The following is a 12,001-nucleotide window of genomic DNA, read 5'->3' as shown; positions in this document are numbered from 1 at the left end:
CTCGTACAACCTTCCATCGGCGATTTTTCCGAACCGATACAACATGGGAACCTTCAAGAAAAGAGCGTACTCCTTCCTTAAAGGCCGGCAACACACCTGCAAGCCCCCTGGTGTTGCAGATGTCCATGGGCGGTGGTAGTCACTTTCCATCAGGTGAGCCTACTGCTCGTTTGCCACCTATGTCATAAAAAAAATCTTTCTATGGCGATAAAGATTTGTTAATTTTATAAAAAAAAATCGAATTTATCTTGTTAGGGGTTATTAGATCAATAAAATACTTATAAGAGAAATGTATAATTTTATTAGCCAAGGTTTTTAATGAGCTCCTTTATAAAGATGATGTCCTTTTTATTGTGGAGATCTTCGACATCAAAATCTAATTCTTCCGTAGTCGTTCGTGGAGATGAGAGACCAGGTAACTCCCACACTAAGTTGACAATCTGTTAATATAACTTTTAATTACTCATTTACCAAAGAAAGAGTAGTTTTCGATCATTCAGTATATATAATAACTGTTGACTTCCAAGCAGGATATATTAAGTTAAAAAATTGTATTTAAATAACATGACTTTGTATTTTTTAAATGTTAAAAAAGAGTAACTACTGAGTTTCTTGCCGGTTCTTCTCGGTAGAATCTACTTTCCGAACCGGTGGTAGCTTCACTTAATTTTAAAATGACGATTCAAAAGTGCTTGTAAAAGCCTACTTGAATAAAGTTTATTTTGATTTGATTTATTATCATTCTATACCGAATACATTGTATATTTGTAATATTAAACATGCCTTATATACAATATAATATATTTTTCGTACAGCAAGGCATTCAATACATGAACTTTTTCATTTTATAAATAGATTAACTTATAATAACAAACAGTGACCCTCCCCGGCTTCGCACTGTTGCAATGCTGATACATACTAAATCTACTGAAGAATGTATTACAAGCTTTTCAATCATTCTCTATGTTGTGCATATATTATACGACAACAGCCTGTAAATTTCCACTGCTGGGCTAAAGGCCTCCTCTCCCTTTGAGGAGAAGGTTTTGGAACATATTCCACCACGCTGTTCCAATGCGGGTTGGTGGAATACACATGTGGCAGAATTTTTATGAAATTTGTCACATCCAGGTTTCCTCACGATGTTTTCCTTCACCGCCGAGCACGAGATGAATTATAAAGACAAATTAAGCACATGAATCAGCGGTGCTTGCCAGGGTTTGAACCCGCAATCATCGGTTAAGATGCACGCGTTCTAACCACTGGGCCATGTCGACTCGTTTATACATATAAACTTAAAACAATCTATCTATTAAAAAAAAACGCAACAAAACTGTCGTGTAATTTTTAAGATCTGAGCATACATGGGGACAGACAGCGGTAAGCGACTTTGTTTTTTTACTATGTAATGATGTATTTATTCATCAATAAAACACTACAATATGTTACAACGACATCTAACAACCATAAAAGGCTCCGATCAGTTAACTTTGTACGATGAAGCGTGCAGCGCTGCTATTGCGATAATCATGTTTGTTAACTGCTGTGTAAAGTTAATACTTATTTACATTTTAACGTCCGTTTACTTAAAATAATTAGCATTGCTAATTATTTAATTTAAACATGTTTTTTGTTCCAATTAAATCTTGTAACAGGATAATTGATTAAGTATGTTAAATGTATTTTCATTTTCTTAAATTAAGAAACGTTTCAACTTTTAATTCATTGATGAACGAATAAAATTCTGTACTTATATATTTCACTATAACCAGTAGTGTAACAAATGCGCGTACAGATAATAAACAAATATATATTGGACAACATCACATACATTAGTCTGATCCCCATGTAAGTAGCATAAACTTTTTCTACATCGACTCGGCCGGGAATCTAAATCGGGATCTCGGAGCGGCGTCCCATGAAAACCGGTGTACATACTACTCAACTACGGAGGCCATCGTTCAGTTATGTATTTGATATTAACAAGACAGTAGAATAACAGTGGTATTAAGGATATATTCTTTGTTAAGAACACATGTTAACACATGTTATAAGCAGCTTTATAGATTTCCAAATCTATCTCAAAATAGAGTACGACGTGACACGAACTCAAAAAGTCCAGACGATAAATTCCCAATAGCACAAGAAACACCCAACTATCTTATCTAGTAAAAACCAAACACAGACCGAATATTCACAGTTCGATGAAGAACATACGTACACATAGAAAGGAAACTTTGTTAAGCAAATAAACACACGTACCTTATGATTTACAGCCCTGAAGTTTTGGAGTAACTTTAGTGCGGATCGCTTTTCGCTCGGATGCGATATTTGGTACAGACGCAGAGCGCGATGGAACTGAAAGGCAACTGAATATAAGTATTCGAACGATTTTAGATTTCTCCTTTTGTAAGATTAGAATGTTTACATTTTATTAAAGTACTAGCTGATACTAAATATACTACAAAACGTCTTATAACGTTCACAGCCTTTTTGTGATTGGGCAATAAACATTTCTATGTAAATTACATGCTATAAAGGGACATATTGATCTATTTTAAATGCACAATGTATTTAATATACTTAATTATATGAGGATTAGAACGCGTGCATCTTAACCGATGATTTCGGATTCAAACCAAATGCCTTATTTGTGTTTATAATTCATCACGTGCTCGGCGGTGAAGAAAAACATCGTGCGAAAACCTGGATATGTCTAATTTTATTGAAATTCAACCACATGTGCATTCCACCAACCCGCATTAACAGCGTGGTAGAATATGTTCCAAACCCTCTCCTTAAAGGGAGAAGAGGCCTTAGCTCAGCAATGGGAAATTTACCAGGCTGTTACTTTTTCTTAATACTATGTTGCTTAAAATCGCTTCGAAAATAAGCCATCATTCCTCGTAAAAAGTAAAGAAACAAAATTGTTACTGTGGGATATCTCTAATAAATAGACATTTTGAAGACGTTTTATGGTGTACAATGTAGTTACATAATTTTGATTTATGACATTGGTTCAGCGTTATTGTAAGCGTAATAATGTAAAAACCTCTAAAATAATCAGTGTTTCTCTACTACATTTTGCATATATTACACATATAAACCTTCCTCTTGAATCAATCTATCTATAGTAAAAACTGCATCAAAACCCGTTGTGTAATTTAATATAATAATATAAATATCTAAATATACACAGGGACAGACAGCGATAAGCGACTTTGTTTTATACTACTTAAATATACTCCTAATTAAATATCTTTTAATAATTCCTTTCTCAGTAGAAGCCTGTAATTGTCCTTCTATTAGACAAATCTCTCGTTTACCCTCGAGGATAATCCCAAAGGGATAGATGGATACATAAACAGGATAAAAATCATCCAACACACTCAGGTTTCCTAACGATGTTTTCGTAACTTCATTAATTCTTAACAATCAAGAACATAAAACCTTCGTAGTGTTTGTCTTCGTTTGATCCCATAATATTTCTTTATATATATTTTTTAAATATATTAATGAATGTATTGGTAAGCGGTCAATTTGTGGTAAGTTATTCACGGCCATAGACTTTGGCACTGTCAGAAAATAAATAAATATGAGACAACATCGCTTTCATTACTCTGATCCCAATGTAAGTAGCTAAAGCATTTGTGTTATAGAAAATCAAGAAGTAACTACGGTACCACAAACACCCAGACCCAAGACAACATAGAAAACTAATGATAATCTACATCGACTCAGCCGGGAATCGAACACAGGACCTCGGAGTGGCGTACCCATGAAAACCGGTATACACACCACTCGACCACGGTGAAGAAATATAAACATTCCTTAGATCGCCAATATGCTAACAATCTTGGTGACTCCATATAATTGGTAGATTGAAGAAGTCAGCCAACTTCTTCAAACCGTAACATAACATTGCTTTGTATTGCTAAATATTGCTGTTTGGCGGTAGAATATGTAATGACAGCGTGGTACCCCAAAACTCATCACGAATTCTGTAAATTGACACACATGCAAGTAGCCATTCCAGAGAGTAAATATAATTTCTTTTCCGTGAAACGTCCTTTTAGCGTTATCTACTAATGTTCTGCTGAACAAATTAATGGACACAATCGAAATTCACGATCACGTTCAAATAAAGAACAACCTAAATCACAAAAATATCCAACCGGTTAAATATTCTGTAAAGATCAGTTCACCCACAAAGGCATGCCCCTTCACGCTAAATTATTGAAGTACAGTCAGAGTAAGAAAACCTTCGTCAGTTTTCATATTCATTCCTTTATCAAGTCTTAAACTTTTAGTACCTTTTGAATCTAAACATCAAATCATTGCGACGCAATATATCATTCTCGATTGGTAAAGCTAGATTATCGCTCATACTGAGCACACAAAAATAGTAATGAACCTTTTCTTAACTCGACTGTACATTAAGAGTGACGCTCGTGCTATATAAAAATTGGTTAATAATATATGCCGATTATTACTTTAACAAGAGAGTAAAATCGTAAATGAGATATAAGCAGTCCTTATACTTTGTACTCTATTGTACACACACTGAGGAAATAAATAAACACAACATGGATCAAGCCTAATTAAAAGAGGCCTACAATTTTAGTACTTGTTATTTTTATGGCCAGCTTTACAAGGTTGCAGCTCTGTAGATTATGTGTTCGAATTCAAAGTCAGGCAAATGAATTGTTTTAGATTGAAAGAAATACCAGTAAGGTTGATTGCTAGAAAGTTACGTTAGGTTAGAATTCACATTTGGAATTGGCGTCAAAATTCCAACCATCTAGATGTACGAAAATCCATAACAGCGTGATTTCTAAGCCATTTTCTGCCTCACACAACCCCTCTGTGGAACCAGCTTACGTCGGCGATTTTTCTGTACCGATACAACTTGGGAGCTTTCAAGAAAAATGCTTATACATTTCTTAAAGGCCGGCGGCGCTCCTATCCCTATCACTTACCCTTTGGTGCATATTTTCATGAGCGGTGAGTCCTGCACGTTAGCCGCCTGTAAGGGCAAGGCCTGTAAGGGCAAGGTGGCAACGAGTAAAAATATTACGCAAAGAACATAAAGCCTCATATCTTCTTCAACCTTCAGATCAATGCCAATCAAATGCTCTTCAACTCTAACTGCCATCAGTTCCTCGAAAAACAGGAGTTGGTCACGACCACTTCAAACTAATAATATCAAAATGTTTGTCGGTAACCATTTTTGCTAATATCTGCTAATCTTCCAAAGGCAATCCAATGATAGCATGTAGCATCCTTTTATTTGTGTTGTATTATTTCAATGGAAGACAGGTTGCAGTTGACAAAATTCGTCTTCAAAAACAGCGCTGTAGCTTAAGTAAAGTAAGTTTGCTGAAAACTGTTCCCTGGACGAAAACCACAAATTCTTTGGCCTTTAAATGGGTGGGTTATCTATAAATGACCTAGTAAGTACATTAATGAACAACATCAAGATGTTTTCCTGTAACGTAAATCGTTCCCGGCACGAATGCCTCTTGATCGTAACTAACAAAGTCAGTTTATTTATTTGAAACTATTTAAACAAACGTCAAATTCTCTCTAGTATTAATCACTTCATAAATAAATATATCATAATCGAAATTAACACGGATCTTTGTAATCGATATTATTTCATCGCCGATAACAACAATGGCCTGTAATTTCCCCACTGCTGGGCTAAGGCATCCTCTCCCTTTTGAGGAGAAGACCTATCCCTTATTCGTTAAATCATCAATTTGTAAATAAAGAAAAGAAATATTATAGCTACATCAGCTATCATTCTATAACCTATTAAAAATCAATAATAATAAAATATAATATATGAAAAAACGTAACTTACCCGTTGCAAAAGACACCAGGCATCTCTATAATTTTGAAGGAACACCAGCGGAGTGAGGGCCACTGCGTAGAAAGCTGCCTCCCGATCCAATAAGTCCTCACCCTCGGACATCGCGTAGACGGACGCCCGAAACTTGTGTAAGAACTCGGTGTTCGAATGATCTTTGTCAAAACTATAACACAAAAAAATCATAACATATTAATAACATCCCTTTAAAAAATCATATTCGCATGAGAACCCGTGTCAATACAGATTGAATATCGCTATTATTATTTTCATGCGACAATTAAACCTTTTCTATTTCGTAGGGTTTAATGGTTAAAAAACGAATACCATTACTCTAGTTCTCCGAATTTCTCTGAAATTAATAGGTAAAAGAGGACTGTTTCAATAGAACAACGCTTTTTCTTATTCGCACTAGATGAAAACGGAACGACTGGACCGATTTTTACAAGATTTTCACTGGCAGATAGCTGATGTAATAAGGCATAACTTGGGCTACAATAATAACTTTTTGAAATTATCGAAAAAGCGAAATCGCGGGCGCAGCTAGTGTTAGTACATATATATTGATAATAATAATATCATCACAAAAAATATTACATAAAATAAAATTTGAGTTGAATTTTTTATGAAGTATTTAGTTTTCGAAGCACAAAGACAATTTCTTATTCCCAAGGGATCGTGTAAGTCTGTAGCCAGACGAGATTTAATACGACTACCATTTGTTATTCATACATTCGCCGTAAAATATTCAACTTGTCTTATATACTTGATAGCTAATATTTACTACAAGACTTGGTACAAAACTCTTACTACGTCACATTAAGATCTCTTTCTAAAGATTCAAAAAGTAAAAAGTAAAACTAACAGCCTGTAAATTACCCACTGCTGGGCTAAGGCCTCCTCTTCCATTATGGAGAGGATTTGGAACATGTTCCACCACGCTGTTCCAATGCGGTTTGGTGGAATGCACATGTGGCAGAATTTAGATAAAATTAGACACATGCAGGTTTCCTCACGATGTTTTCCTTCACCGCCGAGCACAGATGAATTATAAACACAAATTAAGCACATATATATAAGTGGTGCTTGCCTGGGTTTGAACCCGAAATCGTCGATTAAGATGCACGCGTTCTAACCACTGAGCCATCTCAGCTCATGAAGAATTGAAATTTAAATGTTTTTTTTTTATATAATTTGATCCAGTTCGCAGTATCCTAATCTGAATCTGTTTATATATCTATATATCCGTTCTACGCCAATTCACAATTCGACCGGATCCCATCGACATATTACAATATAGCCAAAAATAAAACGTTAAATTGCAATCATATTTCACGTATCGCACAATATTTCGACAGATTACAATCTGCCTCGTCAGATTGTAATCTAACGAATTTTGTAATCTTACGGTGACATATATAAGACATTATTAAGTACATCTAAGGTTAGAGGAGACAATATTTTTATCATATGAACTACAAAATAAATCTCCCTTTTTTTTAAAGTATTATAATCTATTTTTTTAGATTTTTGCGCAATAAATCTACAGTTCAATTTTCTACTTCATGCGATCGTTCTATTCAAAGTGTCATTCTTTTCAGTGTATAATCCACTCGCTATCAGAATGGAATGGAACCTTGTCAAAGTAAATCGAAAATGACAGGTCTCGAACGAAGTAGCGTTAGCAGAAAAATTTCGAGCAATAATTATTCTAATCCGGCAAAGCAAAACGGGTAATATGTATTCAGTCTACATACACATGTGTATATATATGTCATATGTACATACATTCAGGTAGACGAAATATTCCATATTTTTTTACTTTCATTATTAATTACAGTATCCATTCAGTACTCAGTAGTAACAAATCTCGAAAAGTAGCGCAGACTAACAAAAAGTAGCAACATGCCTCACGGAAGTCGATGCGAGATTTGCTGACGGTAGCTGTCATACCGGGCGGACGCGCGTGCCTCTGTTCCAAAAGGTCACATCCCATTCCAATCGTGGACTTTACCGCCGTATATAACATAACTATTCATTAGCGTTTTTGGTTAGAGATTTTTGAATAGAGAGAGAAATTTACTTAAAAATAACTTTTCGCGATTCATTTTACTCCTTCCATAACGAACAACAACAACAACAGCCAATAATTTTTCACTGATGGACTTAGACCTCCGCTACCTTTGAGAAGGTTTGGAGGGAGGAACACCATGCTGTTCCAATGCGGGTTGGTTGAATAGACATGTGGCAGAATTTCTACTAAATAAGACCCATGCAGGTTTCCTCAAGATGTTTCCCTACACCGCCGAGCACGAGATGAATTATAAACACAAATTAAGCACAGGAATATTCAGTAGCGCTTGCCTGGGTTTGAAACCTTCGCGGTTCGCGTTCACGCATTCTAACCACTGGGCCATCTCGGCCCATTTTACTGCTTGTTGTATATAAATTTGAAGCATCACTAAAAACGTCACTTTATTCTGAAATAAAGTCCTCATGCCATGTCTGTGATAAACTCAAAAACTACTAAATAGATTTTTACATAATATTCACATATGTAACAGCAGCAAAGTTGAGATATTTAATTATTTTTTTTATTATTATTAGACATATGATACTGATTGTTGAAGTTTTCGGAAAAAAGTTCCCGACCAATAGAGGTGTAGCTATATTATGATTTGGTCAGATAGCTTGTAAAATATAACAAAATAATAACCAAAAGTTCAATAGAGAAGTTCGACCTATCAGAGCTGATTTCATGATTTTCTAGATAAATATAACTTTGATCCAGAAATTGATAACCGTCAGGCAAATACAGCAAGAATATTGAATACTAATGGCGTTACTCAGCACGTATTCACGGCAGAAACAATACGGAAACATAACAAGGTAAAGCTTCCATAATAAAAAAGGTATCTTTCTTCGAAATTCGGGTCACGTCAAAAGTCAGTGTTTAGGCAGCGGTTTTGAGTGGTGTCCCAGTAGTATTGTGTCTCCGGTCGAAACAAAAGCCAGTTCCACATGGAAGCATTAACACTCGACCCGTTTTTTTTATTTAAAGTAGAACGCTTTACCGGTAATGAAACATAAACACGTCCCACGAACGTCAGCTAACGTAAATTTCGCGAAATTTGCCCGCACGACGTTAAACTGCTCTTTAATAGCGTATTAAATTTAAACATTACCAGACTACCAGTTAGTTCGAAATTAAATTAACCGAATATTTTGCATTAGTAAATATTATAATGTTAATTATGGTGTTATTCTCAAAGTTCGGAAAGTTAAACTAATTTTGAACGTTTTTCAACAGCATTATACATTTTCACGTTTATATTTGACGAGGATATTTTATTGCTACTATTACTACTAATATTTTATGTAGGATATATGTGTATGTAGTAAAAAGAAAACAGTTCAGTCCCTTTTTTTCTCTTTATCAAGAGATTTCCATTTTCATTACTTTAGTAAGAATCAATACAATATTTGAAACATGCAAATACACAAAATATTTCACTCTGAATAATCATGACAATTGATTTCGACCCCAGAGCAAAAGTAATACTTATCATAATTAAAAATATAGTTTATATTAATTAATTCAAAAAATAGACTAGACAAAAATAAACCGAAAATATATACAACTTAACGTATGCCAATATAGAAATATTTTGAACAAATCCATATATTAATTCTAGTTGTTAGTGAATTGTAAAAATATCCTAGAGTTATTAAATTACGTTTGTCAGAAGCTCCAACTCCTACAGACTCCCTGAGGACGTTATCCTTCGCCGCTGAACGAGAATTGAATCACAAAAACAAAATACTATGCGACGCTTGATCTCGGTAAAATTCTACGTTACTTACAATGGCAGGATAGCGTGAAATCTTTTAATGATATCTCTATTTGACGGGTTAATTTGCAGACACGGTCCCCCATCGTACTGTGGCCTTTTCGCATTACGGTACATCCATCTGTCATCATTCAAAAAATCGGGATCAAACGAATCCAAATCCATTGTGCTCGTAGGCCACTAGCATGCAAAATATTACCTTTATAATATTTCGAAAGTCATAAAAACCATTGGTAATATTATTTAAACAAAAAACATTCCTTACCGCTAACATAATACAAAGGAATACATAATTGTTCCGTGACCCCATGACCGAAGTTCACACATTGTAATTTCAATTAAACGAGATACATTATTTTTACAATAGCACAATACAAATGATATGTTTACTGGTTTGTAAATTGATAGGTTGTCATATAGTGAATACAGATAAGATATAAATAAGTTGTGGCGTCGCCATGGTAATAGACAAAGTTGACGACCCAACAGAGATTTCCGTTGGGGAGAAGAAATGGAAGCCTTCAGTATTATATCCCAGTAAACTATGAGCAATGTAGCACTAGACTAAACTAAATATAGATATGTCTGAGCGTATTGCCACTCTGAGATTCTTTTAATGTTAACGACCAAGTTACATGACAACACTAACAAATCTCTCAGATTATAGGCTGTACTGTATATATATAATCAAGATCGCATGTTCAATTTTTGTGATAGGGCTTTGTATTTGTTTTTAAAATAAAAAATCTAAGATCATAGAAAACTGCTCCCAAATATCAATATATGGTAATGGTGAAGTGGCAAAATGTTTTCTAATGATAAGACCTGTGACCACGAAATGTTTCTTTATCTATATTTTAGATTAATCTATAATACGGTTCGTATATATGAATTTCTTAAAGGTTGTTAAAAGTAGTTAGCTATCCCCACAAGTATATATTCCAAGAAAACTAAAAAAAAATCTGAATCTTCTGTAAGTAGTGTAATAAGTATAAGGTCGTTTTTACAAATTAGATAAAATGTACCATATACTTTATATCAGCTAGTTATGCACACACGCCGTGCTTACTACTCGTCAATTTACCTATATATTTCATTTTCCCGCGCCCCCGCGATATCTGTCACTCGATATGACAGATGGATAAATACAGATAATATATCTTCGTAAATAATATTGATCTAGTACTAATTAATTTGTTATTGTAATCCTGTGTTCACAACAAGTAGGTAGTCTTTTGTCTATGAAACGCAAATGTATGCACAAATTAAATCACATTAAAATATACTTTATTCGGGTAGGCTTTTACAAGCACTTTTGAAGCGCCGGTTCGAAAAGTAGATTATACTGAGAAGAACCGGCAAGAAAGTCCGTAGTTACTCTTTTTCAACATTTAAAAAAACAGTCATGTGAGTAATTTTTTTTAATAAAAGCCACATTCCTAATAGTTAAATTGATACATATTAATAAAAGACTACTTCAATTCAAAACACATTACATTAATTCCACGATGGTCAAAATTTTGTATTTTTTAACATTATAACTTTATAACAATTAGATAAGTTAGTTTTTAGTAAGCCCTTTTCAAATGGAACATGAAATAAAGATAAATAAACCATAGATTTAAATATTACATGCGATTTGCTTGTAGCTCTGCAGTATTGTGCACTTCAGACAAATCCTATAACCTCACTAATTTTAAAGTCTCGATAACAATTCGCCGACGTTCAAAACGCCATTTTTTAAGAATGCATAATGAATACCATAGATTATTCAAGTTCTCCTATGGTATTACGTCAATTCAATAACGAAATTGTTTATTTTGCTTTATTTTTTTTGTCGCTGGACTAAACTGGGTAGGTATAAGTTTACACTTGGTAGGGCTTTTGGGTGGCACCTACCCCTCTGGAGAGCACCCACACTTTATATTCAATACTTATTAAATTTTGACCATTAACACACACACGAGGCCGGCGACGCACCTACAAGCCCCACGGTGTTGCAGATGTCCATGAGCGGTGGTAATCACTTTCGATAACATAAAAAATAACACATACTTTAAACATTTTTATTAATACTGTAAATTATAAGTCCTTCTGACCACTAGTAAATCCTCAAGACACTATTTGCATAGTATTTGCGCAAACACAGAGTACTCTCTTTTCCTTTTCAACTCCAGACTTGAGACGAAAAAAAAAATCCGAGTAAATAATAACGCCGTGTGTACATAGTTATTTCAAAATGTAAATAAGTTATCAAGAAAATTCAGAAATATCATTG

At 34.4% G+C, this 12,001-nt stretch overlaps 1 protein-coding gene across 1 annotated transcript; it reads right to left on the bottom strand.

Annotated features, from left to right (window-relative positions):
- Positions 1-300: 300 nt before the first annotated feature.
- Positions 301-10,130, bottom strand: LOC124538006. Its single transcript, XM_047115010.1, has 5 exons — positions 9,989-10,130; positions 9,737-9,903; positions 5,867-6,038; positions 2,263-2,358; positions 301-440 (listed from the first exon to the last, which is right to left on the bottom strand). Exons 1-5 carry the CDS (start codon positions 10,031-10,033, stop codon positions 303-305), a joined length of 618 nt encoding a protein of 205 aa, XP_046970966.1. The 5' UTR covers positions 10,034-10,130; the 3' UTR covers positions 301-302.
- Positions 10,131-12,001: the final 1,871 nt, after the last annotated feature.

Source organism: Vanessa cardui, chromosome 19, assembly GCF_905220365.1.
Source record: "Vanessa cardui chromosome 19, ilVanCard2.1, whole genome shotgun sequence".
NCBI classification, from domain to species: Eukaryota; Metazoa; Arthropoda; class Insecta; order Lepidoptera; family Nymphalidae; genus Vanessa; species Vanessa cardui.
The sequence above is the reverse complement of the archived record's forward strand: the minus strand, read 5'-3'. Positions and strand labels throughout refer to the sequence as shown.